At 39.0% G+C, this 20357-nt stretch overlaps 1 protein-coding gene across 1 annotated transcript; it reads right to left on the bottom strand.

The window, feature by feature from the left end:
- Positions 1-1868: 1868 nt before the first annotated feature.
- Positions 1869-17105, bottom strand: SLC25A24 (solute carrier family 25 member 24). The gene is made up of 10 exons (XM_053468752.1): positions 16694-17105; positions 11957-12083; positions 11569-11656; positions 8454-8565; positions 7840-7998; positions 6631-6780; positions 6293-6400; positions 5433-5600; positions 4901-5051; positions 1869-3771 (listed from the first exon to the last, which is right to left on the bottom strand). Exons 1-10 carry the CDS (start codon positions 16874-16876, stop codon positions 3596-3598), a joined length of 1422 nt encoding a protein of 473 aa, XP_053324727.1. The 5' UTR covers positions 16877-17105; the 3' UTR covers positions 1869-3595.
- Between the last annotated feature and the right edge of the window lie 3252 nt (positions 17106-20357).

The following is a 20357-nucleotide window of genomic DNA, read 5'->3' as shown; positions in this document are numbered from 1 at the left end:
CTTTGTTCCCCAAAGTCATATTCCCTAATAATAAGTCAACTCTTAAGCAGTGAGGTCATCTCAGTACATCATTTCAGCACCCTGACCATCAATATCTGACCTCTTTACTTGTGAGGTCATAACTGGTGCTTAGGGAGTCCAACATAGTTGCTGCGCAATTTTGACAAAATGCTGCTATCCCAATGAAAAAAAAGCTAGATATGCTCTGTATCCCATGGCTCCCTCTACCTGGCAAACTTGGTACAGAACCAGTGAAATAATGGGCAGAGACAATCCACTAGAACGTATTTTTTCAACATCAATCTTAAACTATACATTTTGAGGATATTCATGTCAACAATCAGAGACATATAGCAAAATGTAAATCTCTCTTTAGTATCTCTGCTATATCAAGATGTCAAACAGATGGTTTTTTTTCTTGAAAGAATGATCTAGTTTACTCTTATGTTTGAAGGTTACTTTTTCATCTACTCAACTATGACTTACCTCTTAGTAAATAAACAACTTTGTAATTTAAATCAGCATTTCTTGTCACCATCCTCAAGTATAGTTCAGTGTGCCAGCATGCCATAAAGAGAGGAATCATTTGAGCACCGTGTAAGGTTTAGGGATATGTTCACATAGATGCAAATAGATATGTCATGAAAATTAACCCCTTAGACGTACCAATATCTCCATCAAAAGTGAGTCAAGATGCCCCTTAGGACATACTGATATGTCCATCGTTGTTTTTTTTCTGCAGCAACAGGGACTTCTCTAATGATAGCCTGGACTACGTCCTATCAGCGTTGTGTGTTACAGTGCTTCTTGCAACCACCTGTCCACCATTGTAATAGGAATGCCCAAACATTCTCTTGTGGTAGGTGTCAACTCTGACACCCGCCAGAAGATCTTTGGAGGAGAGACAAAGGAGGGTCTGTCAAGATCCTACTGGGATCTCTGATTGCACCCCCTGCTTACTAATTGCACACATTGCAATCAGCAATGTAAGGCTATGGCACCATGTTGCTGATCACAGTGTGATCAGTGCAGAGGAGATAAGGAAGAGAGTGAGAAATAAACTTAGTGACTGAGCTGCTGTTACTCCTAGATGCTTCCACATCACAATAATAGTACATACAGTGGACCAGGGCAGACCAAGCCAGGCAGTAATTTCCCTAGAAGCAACAACAATATTACCAATTAAAACTCTTAAACTATGTAGCTTTCCATGTACATTTACTATTATTGAATCCACAGGGTTTTAAGGCTGTTTCACCAATCATTAAGGATTTGCACAGGGACGTGAGAAATTAGCTGCAGTTGTTGCAGGATAACTTTTATTATTTTTAATTCACAGGTCAATAGAAACATGTCACAAAATATATTTTCCTGGTGAAAAATAAATGTCAGTACTTTTGGTTTTCATTTTTATTTCTAAACCAAGTCTATGTGTCAAAGTAGATACAAACATGCCCTTGCTCGGTCATTAATGGCCGGAATTAATGTATCACAGTATTCTACAGCCATTTAAGTTACAGTACAGATGAAAATGTGTTTATACATTAAAATATGTAAAAAAATATGAAAAATACATTATTCTTGTAAATGCTATACTTCATGTAAAGCTCTGTTCTCTGGTCACACTTCTAACCACATCCCCAAGAGCAGAAATATACATATTTGGCCATTGGAAATGTTGGAATTTATGCTAAGAGGCTCCACCAACTGAAGGAAATCTGTGGTTACTCGGCTCTTAAGGAACGATCATTCTCCATCTTGAGGCTAGCATAAGATCCTTGAAGATATAGTTCCTCATAGGTTGAACCTCCTCAAATTGCCTGTCCCCATAGCAGAGTTTTCTATTGGCATGCTATGTACAAACACTATTAAATGTCACTGTTTCTTTAATTAATGATCTTGAGTAATACAACAAGCAAAATGGACAGCAAATTATTTGACTATTATTACATCTATTCAAATTCCTAAACACAGAGTTATATAAAAACCTTGAAATTACAGTTTTATAGGACACATAAGAACTCCAAGGTTAAAATATGTACAGCTTGACTTAATATGTAACACTACCCATTCGTGTAGCAAATGTGCACAACCATGATGGGAGTTATGTTCAACAACATCTGTAGTTACAGGTGTCCTGGTCCAGCAATCAAATTCTAAATTCAGTTTAACACACAACTGAAGACCTTGGCTGAGGTGAATTGGGGGTTACAAACATTATTGTTCATCCAAAGTTCTTTCATGATATCACAGAATAGGAGACTATGGTTTAAGAGCAGTATTTTACATCTGTAACAGAAAAGCATAGAAAATACACACATCACCATCTTCTGGATTATGATCCACTTTTACAGGACCAGATGCTATGGGAATATCATGATCCTTAAATTCATGTCTGTGATCAGGATGCGATTATGCAGAGGGAGTCATCTCTACAGTAGGCTTCTTAATGAGGGAAAGATACCATGTCTTAACTTGACCACAAACACCTTCTACATTTGGTTTTGGTATGTGATTTTATTGAAAAAGCTAACATGATGGAACACATTATACATGTAATTTCCTTATTGCTGCATTACTGGGACAGGTTGCCGTTTTGGGCATGCAGCTGTCCGAGTGCACTACTGCTCAACAGGCCAGTTAGTTAGATCTCCTTTGTAACTAGCAGATTTACAATGAAGGGGTCTGTGCGTAGCTGGCATACCCTCCATAGTAGCTTGTACTCTGACCTGCACATCTTTCTGAGGAAGAGCTTCCATGTGTGACTTCATGTCGCATCATCCAGGAGACACTAATCGAGCAGTGTCCTAGGTCTTGTTTAGAGCAATGAACCTACGTAAATACAGCACTAGTCTATAGACCTCTGCTCTTGCCTGTACTGTCAGGGAAAGATTCTGAAAGGCGAAGAGTGAAAAATGTGTGTCTAGGTATAGAATCTTGTGTATGATGGGAATGAGTATCCTTGGTGATAGTGATGAGGGCTATATTGTGAAATGTTGAACTGGGATGATAAATTGGTGTGAATCACTGGGCCATTCTTAACAAGTGGGTCAATACTCACCTGGAAGAAGGGCCAAATTGTAATGTGTAAGTCTTTTAAATGTTTTAATTCCTCTGAAACTACAGGTTAGTGAATAAACCCCACAATCATTATGTCTTTGGCAATATAGTTCTTTACTTTTCATGAATTGCAGAGTATTAGCACTTATGTTTGTATATGTAAACATTTCTCGCTTTATGGCAGAAAACCCTTCACAGTAAAGGACACATAAGGGAAAAAACCTGATTAAAAAAAAATCTGATGGAACAAACCCACAATTCTTTTGTTCGGTAGATCACTCTGTTACGTTTCTGACTTGGAGATATAAGACTTACAAAGAAAAAGAAAGAAAAAAAAAAAAAAAAGAAAAAAAACTTGACTATAATTATTCCTTTCACTAATGGTCTGTTCCACAGCAAAGCATAGTGGCAGTGAAAGGTTAATTATTTTTTTTAAATTTTTCAGTGTTCTTTGTATAGCAGCTCCCTGGATTCCTCTCTCACACACACAGACACACTGTAGTTCCTGAGTGGAACATTTGGAAGTAGTCAGGGCTCAGATGCCAAGCCGGACTTTCATCTTCTCATACACGACATAGCTGATACTGACTGCAGGAAGCACCTTCAGGAAATTTGGGGCAATCCCCCTGTACAGCCCCAGGAAACCCTCTTTAGCCACAATCTTTCGGAAAAGACCCCCCATGCTGAGTTGTTCAGCCCCTTCGATGGATGCTGTAAGAAAGAAAATAAAAAGCCTTAAAAATAAAATAGCCACCGCAAATTTCTATACAACCTGTTCCACCTGATAAGTCAAATCTGGAGATTCTAAATATTCAAAAAGCATTTTCATGTGATACAAGCACTGATAGGTTGTTACCATGGAAACAGAAAAAAAAAGCGTCTTAATTTGTGTTGTTTAAGTAATTAAGCCTTCAAAGGAAACAATACATTGACAGATGTGCTAAGGCTTATTTGCTTAACATATTTGAGTGTACAATTAATATCTATGTTGAACAGCACAATTAATGGTCCATTGAGAAGGTTGTCATATTACAAATGTCTCCTCTTGTGCGCATAACAACACATTTTTATGTGGTTGCCACAGGAAGCTGACCACAACTTCCCCTGCAATGTGAAACATGGCACTTAAAATGGACAAAAAAAGGTGTCAGCCGCATTTTTGGTTGAAACAACACTACTTCACAGTTCAACCCTTGTTATAGAAGTTTACGTTGAGAAAAGACTTGTGTCCATCAAGCTCAACCCTGATTCTGAGATGACAAGGGGTTTCCTTGAGAATAGTAACCCAATAGTCACCTTGAGTTAATCCTCCAGTTACCTAGATCCCTAGAATTTAGCAGCAAAATTATTTGTGATAAATAACTAGTGGCCATCCTTAATGAAAGTCAAATAAGCAGGGGAGATCAATAAATGTCAACTGGAAACCAAGGCTAAAACTGCAATAATAAGTACACCCAAAAGCTCATCACACAAAACGTGAAGTGAATGACCACTCCATGCCTAAATAGACACGAGACTTGTGATAGATGTGAAAAGTATAATAAAAACACCCAATACTAATACCTGTGAGTGATGAATAGGTGTGAAAAACAGGAGCAAACCAAGTGCGAGGCAAATCAGTGAATAGGACATGGCAATGCCACCTCTAGAAAAAAAAAAGACTGCCACAATCCATGGTAAGGCCCTAACATTGGTTAAAAGCTAGCCTCATCTTCCCAATTAATACGTGTTTTAACTACGGATGGTGTATGTACTTCTACAAGTGTGACAGTCACAGTGTTCTGCAGTTACACAGTGTCAGGAATTCCATATAAAGTGCTGGCTGGATGTCGTTTCTCACCTTGAGCTTGCATTCTTGTCCTGATGAGGGCTAGCGGATAGCTGGCCAGCTGGCCACACGTACTGGACACAGTGCCACAACCCAGTAGGACCAGCACCCCAGGATTGGCAGATTCAGTTGCATACTTTTGCAGCCATGCATTTTTTAAAGTCTGCCATGAGAAAAGAATGAAGAGCAAATGGTTAATCCCTATCAGGGTTACCAGTGCTCACTGGAATTATGATTCTTAGCGTGTGCGCGGTGGACAGGCATCACTAAGCCTATTTTTTCAGGAAACAGAATATAATAGCATGAATTTTACTAAGGCATAACGACAAACTATTGAGGGAAATTTAATTTCCTATCTAATTTTATGTTTCCACGGTTCACAGACAAACAAAATAAGAACTTTCAACTTGCATTTGATAGTTTTGTGGCCAAATTATATTATATTATATATATATATATATATATATATATATATATATACACACATATATACATATATACATATATATACACACACACACACACACTTCTCATGGATATTTACCTCATAGATTGCAAGGTCGATGCCTGCATACGGAATGATGCCCAGGATATTGGGCACATATCCTTTATAAAATGCCCGAAAACCTTCCTTCCGCATTATCTTCTTAGCACAATCAAACATTCCCTTGTATTGTCCTGTTTTTGCCACAGCTAAACGGGTCTTCAGAACCTAGGAAAGCAATTTACTTATGAAGTCTTTCAGCTACCTTCTCCTACTAACATTTCCTTACAAGTCCTTAACAGTTGCATTGTCCTCTCCAAAAATATTCTTCCAATAGACCTCCATTCTCTCATTGTTTCTTAAGTTACTTTTAATTTTGTCTATCATTAAAGGTTATTCTAGTCACCCAGTAACTCCCCTATACCATAATATGCTTTCCTAAGAAGTGACCCCTCAAGTGCCACTAAACTTTTGAAATTACTTTGGAAACAACATTATTTTTGCAGTGTATACTCCTAGGGTTCAGTGCGACACTACTCAATGGGCTGATTGGGAAGATCCTTGTAACGGACGCATTTACACTATGTAGGTTGGTGCCTCCACAGCATCTTCTAATAAATAATGCCCTAGTTCCCCAATGCTAAAAAGTGGAAGATTTTAAAAGGACCCCATAAGAGAAGGGGAATGATTCCTTTTAAAAACTGGTAAATTATGTAAAATGTATTACTTACATTACAGATCAGATCCATCTCTGAATGCACTTATGAAATTCCAGCAGTAAATTAAAATGACTTTGGATTCTTTTTAATCATTAAGGGCTCTTTAACTGCGAAAAGCCTTAATCTGTACATTAGGCATATATATATGCATTTGTGAAAAAAAATGTACTTATTTTACCAATTTGAGGCCAGGTCAATTACCTCCATAGGGTAGATTGAGGTCTGTGCTGTTGCTCCAGCCAGAGACCCTGCTATAAATCTCTCTGGTGTGCCCAGTTTCCCACTTTCAGATGTAAACAGCTTCTTGTACTGTAAAGGAATCCAGAGATGGCACATGTTTCAATACAGCGATACATAAACACATTATACATTAGACATCTCTAACTCACAGTGAGTGGCATGAGATTGAGTGAAGTTTTGTTTTTGTTGTTTAAAGCAATGTAGGTCACAAATAGTAAGTCCGTTGGCTATTGCAACATGTGGAACAAAAATCGGAGAGTGCTAGATCTGAGTTAATCTGATATCAGGGTCATCCTTACCTGCTCATATGCCCAGAATTTCATGGCAGTCTCAGGGGCAATTTTGATTACATTGACCCCATTGCCTCTCCACAAGGATCGGACTCCTCCTTCCTTTACCATTTGTTTCAGGCCAAGCAACATGTTTGAGCCTCCTTTGCTTCCGTGTACCTAACAGGAGAATGGTTCATTTTTAGCAAAGAAAGTTAACAGAAATAGGGAGATAATACACAAAATAATATAGAGGAAGAACAATGCAATAGTTAAAGCCATTGCAGCCCAGATTGTATACAACAGCGCAGTAAACTGTGGTAAAATCTGTAAAAACCGGTTAACAAATTTTGTCTCCATGCCAATTTTCAATATTTCATATTTCTTCATGTCCTGCTGGCATGTGGTGCAGTGATACCACACACATACTTCCCAAACAATACATTTTCTAGCATTCAGCACTGAAACAATTATTGGCCTTTTCTAGAAATACATTTTGTGAAACTACCTCTAATGTTCCAAAATGTATGGTCTGCTTAACCGATTCTTTATACAGTTTAGAACATGCGGGCTTTTGCTGACAGGGGAGACTCTGTGACCTCCCGTGTAACTGCTGGAAACATGCTTGTTGATGCAAATTACTAAGCAAGTTCTATTACGTCGTAAGGGTCCTTAGGAAGTAATCATGTATCCTAACAACATGAATGAATTCTGGCAAGTATACACAGAATTCCTGGTCTGTATCCAGCCCCTGAGGCCTGGGGTTTACACTCATGCTTTAAAAAAAAACATCGATATTAAAGTAATTCTGATTACCTAAAAAAACCAAAGCAGCAGTATGAATGCTTTTTGTCAGGCAACATACTAGTTAATCATACCTGGGAACTCTCCAGGTCTGACTTGGAGTCTCTGGATAAAGCAATACTTCCCAGGATCTCCAGGTAACTCTCCTTTTTCTCAGGGGCAGGGAAACCATATCTGCTCTGCCTGATCCTCCCACTTCCAACCCATTCAACGCTACATGGAGATAACTCTGTCCTCACCCAAGGCTCTGCTTCACCTGGAAACTCTGGGTCAAACCCAAAAAGGGTGACAATCTGGCTATTGTACCGGCATCCTGGATTTCTTTTCTGTTTTTCTTTTTGTACAAAACCATGTTTTTTTTGCCTCATTTTGTCTAAGGTAACAGTGTCTATTCTTAACAGTATAAGGGTCAAAGGTAAAGCCTGGATATTGTACCTGCATCATGACTTTCAAACGATCCAGGGGAGCAGTTCCTGTTCTGGACACCGCGCCAGCCATTCCTCCGGCCAAGAGCTGCTTCCACCACTGACCTGTCTTCTTTTCCTCCTCTGTGAACTCATCAGGAATTGTAAGACTATCTCCAATATCCAGAACCTGAGGAAACAAAGGAGTATTAAAACCTGGTTTGAGGAGGCAAACATTTGGAGTAAACAAGCTTTAAATATTTTGGGCTTATTCTGTTAAAATACTTACAAGCCAAAGAACATAAAGCCAATCGAGGTGGTTAATGTAAAGCAATGGTAAATCAGCTTTTAACTGTCCAATAAGTGACAATAAAGAAAAAAGCTAGAATGACACTGACTGCAAACTGCTCCTGATTCTCATTATTCTATAGTTGCTGCCTCTCATTCCGCCATGTTTGAAACAAATGCAAAAAAAGTTACCCATACCACATACAAGAAATATCTCGTGTTGCCAATGTCAAAAACTATTGGATTAGGCCACAAAATAGAAATATTTCAGCAGTGAGGAATTACAGAAGATGCCCATCACAATGTGACACTATGCCTTAAAATAGGATCAATAAAAGAATAAACAGTCAAACTCACTGTAGAGTGCTTCCAGTAGCGGATGATTTCCTGTATGTTATCTGCTGGGTTGAACAAGAAGTGGTCTCTCCATTCATTCCAGTCCACTGTGAGCGTACCGTCTATATCCATACTGCAAGAGCAGAACAAGAATCAGGTTTCAAATTCTGTACCATTGAGCTTTACAAAACACTGAACACAGTACATCGGTGTGAAAAAGTATTCAGCCCTTTCCCAAGTTGCCACTCCGAAACCTTCATTTTTTTGCCATTCAGAGGCATTCTGCTGCATAACCAAACTGCACTTGAGCTTTAGGTTACAAACTGATGGCCAGAAATTCTCCTTCAGGATTTTCTTCCCAGTCATTAAGATGTGAGACAATCATTTGTGTTCTTTTTGATCAGCAGTGGTTTTCACGTTGCAACTCTCTTTATTATTGTGGAATCGTGAACACTGACCTTAACTGAGACCTGCAGTTCTTTACAAGTTAGTCTGGGTTCTTTGGGCCTCCTCTTTGAACAGCGTTGATGCGTTCCTGGAGGAATTTTGGTAGGCCGACCACCCCTGTGAAGGTTCACCATGGTTTCAGGTTTTCCCCGTTTGTAGAGAATGGCTCTCCCAGTCATTAGCTGGATTGCAGAGCCATATAAGTAGCTTTGTATCCCTTCCCAGACTGATAGATGTGAATGACTTGGTTTCTTATTTGTTCTTGAGTTTCTTTAGATCGTGGCATCATGTGCTGCATTTTGAGACCTTTTAGCCAACTTTACTCGACATGCATGACAGTCTCTATTTAATTGATATTTTGATTCAACAGGGCTGACGGCATTCATGCCTGAATGTGTCTAGTGAAATTTAACCCAATGAACAATTACATTTGGTTAATTGGTTCAATTAGTAACAAAAGGGGCAATTCGTTTTTCAAATAGGGCCAGGTAGGGTTGGATTGCTTTTTTCCTTCTATAAATAAAATAATCATTTAAAAACGGCATTGTGTGTTTACTCTTTATGTAAAATTAGTTTGATTATTTGAAACTAATGTGACAAATATGCAACAATAGAAGACATCAGGAAGGGGCAAATACATTGCCACAGCACTGTAATTACCCAATTATGGTCAAGCCAAGGTATACATAGAACATTGGCTGTTAATTGTGCTCAATGACTGGTAGGCTGTAGTGAGCGCACCTCACACTATTAACTGTGGACCCCCTAATTTTCTTGTGATTGTAGATGACCCGGGATCGCTCAGTTAGGATCAAAGCTTGATCTATATTCAACAAGGTACAAGAAGAGTGAACCATATTAATGCATCTGAGCAAACAAGTTGCAACCTCCTTTCCCTGAATTTTCAGTGGCCCAGGGCAGTTGCCTTTTAGTTAATCCCCCTAAGGGAGGAAGGATCATATTAACCCCTTAAGGACAATAGGGGTTTTTACTCGTAGTATATTGTGGGACAATGGCTATTTTAACATTTTTCGGTGTTCCTGTTTAGCTGTGATTTTCTTCTTTCTCATTTCATGCTCCCACACATATTATATATTGTTTTTTTCAGGACAAACAGGGCTTTCTTTAGATACCATTAATTTTATCATATCATCTAATTTACTATAAAAAAAATGATAAAATATGGGGATTTTTTGTTAAAAAATTACTTTTTCTCACTTTTTAAACAAAAAACTTTTACTCATCTGCAAAAACGAATGAAAAAACCTGCTAAATAGATTCTACTATTTGTCCTGAGTTTAGAAATACCCAATGTTTTTATGTTTTTTTGCTTTTTTCTGCACGTTATGGGGCAATAAGTACAGGTAGCGTTTTGCTATTTCAAAACCTTTTTTTCCAAATCTGGTAATTCTTCCCCCCATGTGCCATTTCGGGTATCTTTGAAGCCGGCCAATGCAATTTACCCCATCAAGTCATATATTTTTAAAAACTAGACACCCCAAGGTATTTCACATGCTGGTAATTTAACCCTTTCCATGCACTAATTTTACCACCAGCCTTTGTGAAACTTTATGGTAGTAAATTTTTTTGTATTTTTTTCACACACGTTGTACTTCAGGTATAAATTTATCGCTCCTGGTGTATGTCCGTGTCAAACAACACCCCAATATGTGTTCAGTAACATCTCCTGAGCGCAGTGATACCCCACATGCATGGGTTTGTTGGGTTATTTGGGAGGTAAAAGGCCGCCTTTGTGAGGTGTGTATTTTTTGGCCATTTAGACATCTGATCCTACTGCCCCCATGTCCCATATTTGGGACACCTTTGAACCCGGCCAATTCAATTTATCCCATCCACTCATGCATTTTTTAATACGAGACACCCTATGGGCATTTGTAATGCCAATATTTTAACTCTTTCCATGCTGGAATTTTTGTAAAGATAAAGAATTTTAGGACTTGCTTATTAATTTTTTTTTTATTTTTTTTGGTGACAGTGGGGATTTTTACATGTTACCATATTATTTTTATTTTTTTAAACATTTTTTTAAAAAAAATTTTAACATTTTTTTAATTTTTTTTTAATTTTTTTTTTACTAATCACTCATTAGTGAGCTGGGCTCCATTGACCTTGCATGGTTGGATGCAGTACCTGCATTCAACCTGCAGGAGGAGCTCGAGAGTTCACAAGAGGGTCTGGATAGACCCTCTATGAACTCAGATCTATTGTTAATGCCATCCTGTGAATGACGGCAACGTCATTCACAGGATGGCACTTGTGGTTGCTCTTCGGAGCAATCACAAGGTGATCGGGGGTCGGGGGCTAGCACCATTTATGCTTAGGAAGCGAATCAGATCGCTTCCTAAGCTGTTTTAGCCTGGCGCCGCCGCGATCTTTCATGATCGGTGCGGCGGCGGCCATTTTTCTTCCGGGGAGGGCTGCCGAGGGCTGCCCTCCCCGGATCCACGGTCAGCCTCACTTGGGAGGCTTCCGTGGATGCTGCAAAGCCGCCGATCGCGGCGAAAACGCCGCGATCGCGGCGATGCAGCTGTTTAACGGCAGCCCGTACATGTACGGGCATTGTCGTTAACCCGTTGCACGGCAACCCCGTACATGTACGTGGATTGTCGTTAAGGGGTTAAACATTACGGTTTGTCACAGTAACAAAAATAACTCGCTACTCTCTGACCTCTTCAGAATTGTGTTGGCATGATCCACAGAAATGTTTATCCCCAAAGCTTTGAGGGAATTCATGATTTCAGATGCTTCAATCTTCCCTTAAAAAGAAAAAAAAAACATTGAGCCAGACAGCAATAAATATAGGAAAAAAAAAAACATGGCATTGGTTTGAGTTTAAAAAACACAACTGGAAATTGTAAGGTGGCGTTTGGGTTGAATAAAACCCTTCAAGCTTTATTAGGCCTCAGCCTGAGTGAAAATTCCTGGGTTTTACTGCATCGTGGTAAGAAGTTCCGGTATTCTGTAAATTTGTGGCTAAAAGACACATTTTTTATAAAAATAAAAAAAAAAACGAAATTTTGTCCACTTAAAGCCACAGACAAATGTTGTTTTCTTACCATCTTTGTTTTTATCTAAACTCGTGAAAGCAATTTTCATTTTTTTCTCATGCTCTTCTAGATACTTCATAAACTCCCCAAAATCCAAATGCCCGTCCTTGTTGGTGTCTCCAGCTGCCACAATTTGCTGTAAGATAAAAAACAAATGTAAAAAAGTAAGCAGAACGACTATTCAGGAGAGAAAAATTCATTACATTCTATTGATCAGGTTCCATAACATACCAGTATCGGTTTACGGTTTCTATTCAAACTAAATTTCACCCAGACCTTTAAAAAGCCATCTAGTTTGTATAAAGAGAAGTAAATTGTTCAACTGTGCAAATTGTTGCTCAATTTGTCTAGAATCAATAGGTGTTTTAGTAAACAATGAAAGGCCTTAGCTTGATACCCAGCATTATTGTGAAGGATGATTCTGAGTTTCAGATTCTAGAAACTACTAAAGGGGAACCATAGCACACTATAATTAAACAAAAAAAAAATGTGTGTATACATATATATATATATATGCACACACACACACATATATATCTCAACAACGGAAGGTCTTTGGATAACAAGATATTAAAACTTGATGCTTGATTACAAATTATTTTGCGTACAAACAATATTGAATACAAAGTAGAATGTCTCAGTAGCTTACACATAGAAATAGAATAAAAACCTTAACAGAGCTGTCTTTCTATACTATTCTTTCCTCACGTTTCGATCGCATAAAAACGTTTTCAGTTTCTATGGTAACAACATATCAGCATGTGCTTTTGGGTCACATGACCATTAATTATTCCTTACAAAAATAGGAATGAGGAAAAACGTAACAAGATGCGGAACCTCGTCGGTAATAGTGAGCCTTAGCGTTTATTGTATTTTACATTATAGTTAATTGCAGGGAGTGTCGGCAGATATGCCACGTCTGTGTACTTTGGAACAGACATATATACAGTATATATTTAAACTGACAAAACCAAATGTAAATCCACAGTCACACCCAGTTTATAAATAGATTTTGCTGACTCGTGCATAAACTGACTCCTCAGCATATATTCTCAAGAGTCCAATACACTAAGCAACCCTTTGATATGTTCTTTTGAATAAAATACTGTACAGATCATTGAAATAACTGCCATCACTAGATAAGTTGTAAACAAGTGTTTACAACACTATATCTTGCAGGTAGAGTATAACTCTAGCACGTCCCTTACCTACCCATAATCTATTGAACCCAAAGGTCAGGAGTGCCGAGTAAAAAGATGCTAGAAACACGTGCATTCTACCCTTGCATCTGGGTAAAGGACTCTGCTTGCTGTGGGTCTTTTAAGTAGTATAAGTGGGACAATGGTCTCTTATCTACATACACATTATGTTTCTTTGTATCTCCAAGGCCTTATCACCCAGGATTTCAAGTGGTCAAAGAGGGAGGCATAGACTATATAAATGGATGTATTCTCACCTCTCAAGTGGCTGTGAATGTGTGACCGCCTGATGCCAAATCCCTCTGTTCCTCTAACTTTAGTTCTACAGCCCTAACATACTAGCAATCAATGGGGTACAGAGTCACATGAAATATCTTGGGAAATCATACCCTCTAAAGCAAAAAAAAAATGTCCCTCTTTGGCAATTTGATTGGATTTGGAGCACTTGAAGTCTCCTATATGAACTATAAAACATAAAGGGACAATTACCTTCTAGGACATATTAAGGTTTCTTAGTGTTGCCAGATATATTTGTCAGTAAGACTAGAAACCATTTTAGTGATTTCTCTTTAAAATGATTTATGTTTTTCGATAAGCCATGGTCTCTAAAAGCAGATACAGTATTCAAAAGAACAAAAGGATGCCCCAACATCTCAAAGTAACTTGGGTATGTGCATTAGTGTGGACTGCAAATGGTCAGCCAAATAGTTCTCATTCTTCCTATGTAGATAACTGGAACTCATTCTTCTTTCCTCACACAATATCCTACAGCCATATTGTAGTAAGTTAAAAAGTAAGTAATAAAGAAGTTGTGTTTATTTTAAGGTGTGTTGGGCAAGTTTTGTCTTGTAAGAACAAATGAATCCGCTTGGCTCTATACAGGTAGTAGTATAAACTTTAAGCAAACTGTTTCACCAAATCAGTGATTCATTTGGCTCAGATTCCTGTTCCGGGCCCAAATTCTTTCAGAGTGTCAAGTTTGTCAACACATCATCTCCTAGTGTGGGTGAGAGGGCAATGATGGTTGCAAGTTTTACTACCTGTTAGTAACAAGATAAAGAAATGGGTCTTGTGATAGCCATTGCCAGGAGAGACTACAGGTGGTCCACACGGCCAGTGCGCCGCACATGAACTAAGGTGGTCTTGCCCCACCAGCTTAGGAAACATAAGAAAAGTTCTCATCTTCTCCTGATGATAGAGGCTATAAGAACCACGCCGTGTTATGACATCTGTCATAAATCACCTATATATACATAAGAATACTAATTAAAAAAAATAAAATGTCAATTTATGAAATATGAACAGGTGGTTTAAAGCACTCTATGGTTATTAAAATTTTGTGAAATAAATACTAATTTATTCATACACAATGGGTTACTCTTCGGTAACGATCCAATTCATGACCAGAGGATGAAGCACGATCAAGGCCCGCTTCTAGCCCAAAATATGAAAAAGGAGGTTTATAGTAAGGTTTAGTATGTGGGCTAGATGTGATGGAGGAACATCATGGAACACCTTGTTTTTAAAGTGTTCTAGAACCTCCAGCAGAGGCATTTTTCTCAATGGCCCAGGGCGAACAAAACGTATGAAGCCCTTAGGGATGCTCATTATTATATTATTGTTATTACATCTTATTTCAGGCATTTACTTTCCTGGCAGCTGTGTCTTCATATCAGTCAAGCAGTACTGTCCTGTTTTGCACGCACATGCAAAGGCATTGAGAGAATGCATTCGCATTTATATATATGGAACAGTAATGTAAACAAAAAAATATGACATGAATGTTCCTTTAAATGCTTGTCCTAGAAGAAGAGTCATTTTCATCCCGACAAACAGATATATAGCGCACATTCTGCATGTCATGTAAAACAGGACATTTATGCTGGACATGATAAAGGAAGAGAGTTTATTTAAAAGAAGATATACTACCACAACAAGAGGACAGTCTTAAGCTAGAGGGGCAAAGGTTTAAAAGTGACACCAGGAAATATTACTTTACTGAAAGGGTAGTGGATGCATGGAATAATCTTCCAGCAGAAGCGGTAGATGTTAATACAGTGAAGGCGTTGAAGCAAGCATGTGATGTGTAGGACACAGAGCAGATGTTTGCCTTGGTTACAGTAACAGATTTAAAGAAACATCTCTTATTACAACCCATGCCCTGATTTATAGCTGTACGAGTCCAATAAACTGAGCAAAGTCTCAGCTGGGACAGGCCACATCACTCCCTGTAGATATTGATTATGCTGTAGAGCCATCAGGAGACAGTAATAACATCCTAAGCCTAAGCCTTTGGCTATGGTTTAAATAATTTGAATGGATACATTTGAACAATTGTCGCTTTGTATCCTTGGCTTTTATTTCAAAATAAATTCTGCAAAATAAATAGCCGAGCCGAGAGGAATATGAATACAGAAGGTACTATCGCTGCTCGAATAACTTCCATGACTCACGGCCAGCTGAATACTATGGGAGAATAACTGGGTGATGTAGTCCTTAGTGGCCAGAGTGTGCTTATCATGGATGGCATGTGGCACGTATTGTTAAAGGTACAGTCACGCCCGTGTTAGTAAATGAACCGGTTCGGCCAGGTATTCCCGGGGTATGTTCACGTTATCCTCCCAAGTGGCTCTGGCATACTGCGGACGCACAGAAGATTTTAATTCTTTTGTGAACAGGTCATCCGTTTGGTTTATTCATTAAACGAATTAATGATGGGCAAGGATATAGATCAAAAATGATTCCAATTATTTGAATACGTTTAAAAATATATGTTTCCTGCAAACATGATACACTGTGGATCTTGATCAATATGTTTATAGCAATTTGGCTAGCAAATTATATTTATTATGCCTATTTATACTTTAAATTGTGGGCAGCTACCTGGGTACCTGTTTTTGTTTTTAACACCTGCCTTCAACAAGAACAGTGAGAAAGTCATTAGATGAGCTGCTTCGTAAAAGAAAACCATCATAATTGTCAAACCAGATCTTTCTAAGATTATACATTTATTTACAAACAAACGTTACTTTAACCTGAAACAAAAAGTCTATTTATTACCCCCAAGCCCACCATGACACTCCGGCTTAATCCAACTGAAAGGTCTGTGGTTAGCATTTGATTATTATATGGTCTAGATTGACAACCTAATAACTCCGCCCATCTGAGCAAGACTATCTTTAACCCTTTGGTTGCTTTTGCAGGGTAAACAATTACCCAAGTTTCCTTTTAAGCACTAATGGTTAAAAAAAAAAAAAACCTGGGCAAAATCCAACGTATTTTTTTTAAGCAGAGAAATTCTGGTATCCTGCCTAATAACTCATAAGCGTTCCAGTAGCCCAAAAGTGAAATATACACTAAAAAGAGCAATAGGGAGCGTGTATAAAAACACTCCTAGTGCAAAGTCGTAAATACAGAGCAAAAAGCTGGAACATTTCATTGATCGCTACGGCGACTACACCACTTTTAACATATAACTGCTGGTACAGGTAATACGGTTTCACTGTTCCATTACTTTTATATTATAATCCCATAAGATATCTCTCACCTCTTCCGCGCCTTTGCCCACAGCCATCCCCATGGATTTGAGACCTTCTTGCAGCTCCAGGATGTCCACCTTCCCATCTTTGTTGATGTCCAATTTGTTGAAAAGTTCAGCGTACTTGGTGCGGTTGTCCGAACCCTGGCAGACGGCTGCAGACATCACCAATTTTCTCACTTGTTCCAACATCTTACCGATAAACGTTTTGCGAGACAGGGAAGAGAAGCTGTGTAAAGTTAGAAAATGAGAATAATTACATGAATACCTGTGCTCTGTCTAGGTTCGGTGGGGGAAGAAATCTCGGTTTGGGCGAGAGGTGTAAGAGGAGCGGGGAAACGGACGAAAAAATAGAAGAATGAAGGCCAAGAAAAAAATATGCAGAAAAGCAAGTCTACAAGAACTGTGACAGGACTACGCCCAGAGACGAGGAGGATCTACTCCATCGGGGAGGGCTCTGAAAGGAATTCCCTGTGTAAGAAGGGAGGGCAGATACAGAGCTGTGGACTGCCCAGGGCCAGACATCATCTGTTCTCTCTGCCTTAAAAGCTTTATATGTCCAACCCCTTTATCTCTGCCTCCTCTTTTATCTCGCTACCTCTTTTCACTTCCTTTTGTTGCAATGCTATAACACAAAATGCTAGGACGGCCTGCAAGCTGTGTTGAGGGAACGCTTTCTCCGTGAATGTTCCTTGTTTTGGATCGAAATGTCTGAACGAATTTTAAGATTTATAGAGCAAAAAATTACAATGGACACGTTTGTACAGAAACAATGTGACAAATACGGTAATTAGCAGCAGATGCCTTCAGTCCAAGCATCAAGGGGTCCACTTGTGGACAAAGAGAAGCCTTGAGAGCTTCCATGCAGAGGTCTACCTCACATCCTTGTGTTGGCAACAATGAATACATTTTTCTGAGGATTTAAAGTAATGTAGCAAAGCGATGGATAACACAAGCAACACTGAGAGTAAAGTTCTGGAGACCCCAGAATGTTTGCAGGATACAAATTATCAGGAAAGACTAAAATGATCTCAGTATGTATAACATATTTTAAAGGAGGAGAAAGGCTCAGAGGCTTAGATATAATGTAAGGAAGATTTACTTCACTGATGGAGTGGTAGATAGGTGGAGCAGCCTTCCAGCAGAAGTGGTAAAGGTTAATACAGTAAAGGAATCTAAACATGAATGGGGAAGGCAAAAAGACTAAGGACCAAATACCATTTGAGGATTTTTACAGCAGGAAAATATAGCACACTAGAACCAAAACATTATCTGCGTCATTTGCAGAGATGTTTGCAGGAGAGCTGCATTTTCAACTCACTGACTTTACTGTGCTAGTCCGGACCGGCCATCACAAGAACCGGGCAAATGCTTAGTGGGTCAGTGCTTAATGATACCTCCCTAGTACCTTTACAGCTGCTTGTGCATCAGATCCCATCCTTTATGGAGTCCAACTTCCAGATGAGTTTATGCTGTCACACGCTATATTAGTGTAGGAGTGTAACACGTGGCCATCCATGTGCATCATTTTATCAGCTGCTGGCCTTAAAGTGCCAGCGCTGACTTTAATCCCCAGTCTGATCATGCTGTACATTACCAAGGACTCAATTTCTCCTTGACAACAACTGATCAGGCCCTGCATAATGCATAGTTCAATCAGTGATGACACCTTCATGAAATCTTACCGATTTACCAACTCACTGAGCTTAGTCCTATGTTATATATAGTTAAATGGGTGATCTGAAACTGCAACTCTTCTGGGAGCTCCCAGTTTAGTTATTAAATACTAAAATGCTCACAATATGCCAGAAGTTCACAGAAATGTTTCAACAAAGTCACCCCCAACCAAACCTCCTAGGGTTGCCATAACTATGTTGTTGATCAGCACATGTAAAGTGCCTCCCTGTGCGATTTATAACTGAGTGATTGCTCTCCTGCCCTCAGTATATATATATATATATATATATATATATATATATATATATATATATATATGATCTCCCACATACTGTTTCGGAACACTTTACATATGCTGATCACATGTGAAATATGGGCAACGTGGCAAGTCTAAAACCTATTGAAGCGTCTTTGGTTAATTGAATTGCTTTTATCAGAGCAGATATGGATATGCAATCCCCCGTGGCCTCTGCTGTGTCACTGGGACACAGTGTCACATAAATATCATCTTGCTCAGAAATTCATTGATTTTTACAAGTAGCAGAAATTGTAAATCCCTTGTGTCTTCCTATCCCATTTAGAGTTAGCATTCTGTAAAGAGCGTGATTTTGCACCCCAAATATTATTATTTTCCAGTTAGAAATTATTTGCCCCACTATTTTTATTCAATTTTGATTAAAGTGTTAAAGTGTTTACTGGTACCCATCCGCCTTGGGATCCTCAAATGTCTGGGTGAAGTACTGAGGGTCAGTATATGTACAGCACGAAAGCTTCTAACATCATTGACTAAAAGGCATTTGTGCCCGAAAGCATCTGCCCTTACAGCTCTGTACAATAAAGGACTTCATATAGAAGCCATGAGAAGAAAGTGTTCAGCTTGTTGTGAACTCTTGGGCCTGCTGTCTGTGGAGAATCCATGGTCCAAAGCTTTGTGGGGCATCAGGCTTTAATATGTCACAAGATAAATTCTTAAAAATTGTAAGAAGGCCTCTCGTGGAAGGCTGTTTCACACCCAACTTGGTTTATCATTTCTGGCAGAGGGGGCATTGTTCTGGAGCTACTAGTGGGTTGAGTCTCTCTTAGCTGTTTCTTGGAGAAGGGTGCCTCTTGAGTGATTTTCCTTATTCCTGTTTTGGAAGGAACAGCCCTGGTAAAATAGACAGAGAATGTTTCTGAGACAGGCAAGATACACAAATTTGTAACCAGAGACAAATAGGTACAACATACACTATATGGACAAAAGTATTGGGACAACTGAACATTATACCGACAGTGACTGAAGACATCACATTCTAAATACATAGACATTAATATGAAGTTGGTCCCCTCTTAGCTCACAATCTCTGCTCCAGTTCATCCCAAAGGTGTAAGCTTTTCCTTCACTGGAAGTAAGGAACCTAGCCCAAAACCTGATTTAGATAATGAAGATGTATGTCCCAATACTTTTGTCCATATAGTGGTGCACAAAGTATGGTCCTTAAAGACATGGTTGAATGAGTTTGGAGCGAAAGAACTTGACTGGCCCGCTCAGAGCCTCAACCCCATCCAACACATCTGGGATGAACTGGAACGGAGATTGCGTGTAATATTAGTGCCTGGCCTTACAAATGTTCTACTGGATGAACGGGCAATAATTCCCACAGATACACTCCAAAATCTCGTGGAAAGCCTTCCCAGAAGAGTGGAAGCTGTTCAAGCTGAAGGTGTCAGCTTCATATTATGCAATGGTCTCTGCTGGTGTAATGGTCGTGTCCCAATACTTTTGTTCATATATAATATATATGGTTTGTACCTAAGGACATTCTATGTTGCCCTTGAAACAGTGGCCCTTCACCACTTTAAGAACGGAGTGCAGCATCTTTTGTTTTATTCAATGACAGAGATAAGAAGTCGCCTTCAATGAAGGGGGGGGGCAAATATATATTTTCATCTACTAGCAATACTACTTAGTAGGCAGCGGCGTTGTCGATGCTATACCAGTCTCCCCCGAAAGGTG

The sequence above is a fragment of the Spea bombifrons genome, chromosome 6, assembly GCF_027358695.1.
Source record: "Spea bombifrons isolate aSpeBom1 chromosome 6, aSpeBom1.2.pri, whole genome shotgun sequence".
NCBI lineage: Eukaryota > Metazoa > Chordata > Amphibia > Anura > Pelobatidae > Spea > Spea bombifrons.
Note: the sequence above shows the minus strand (reverse complement) of the source record. Positions and strands in the feature narration are given on the sequence as shown.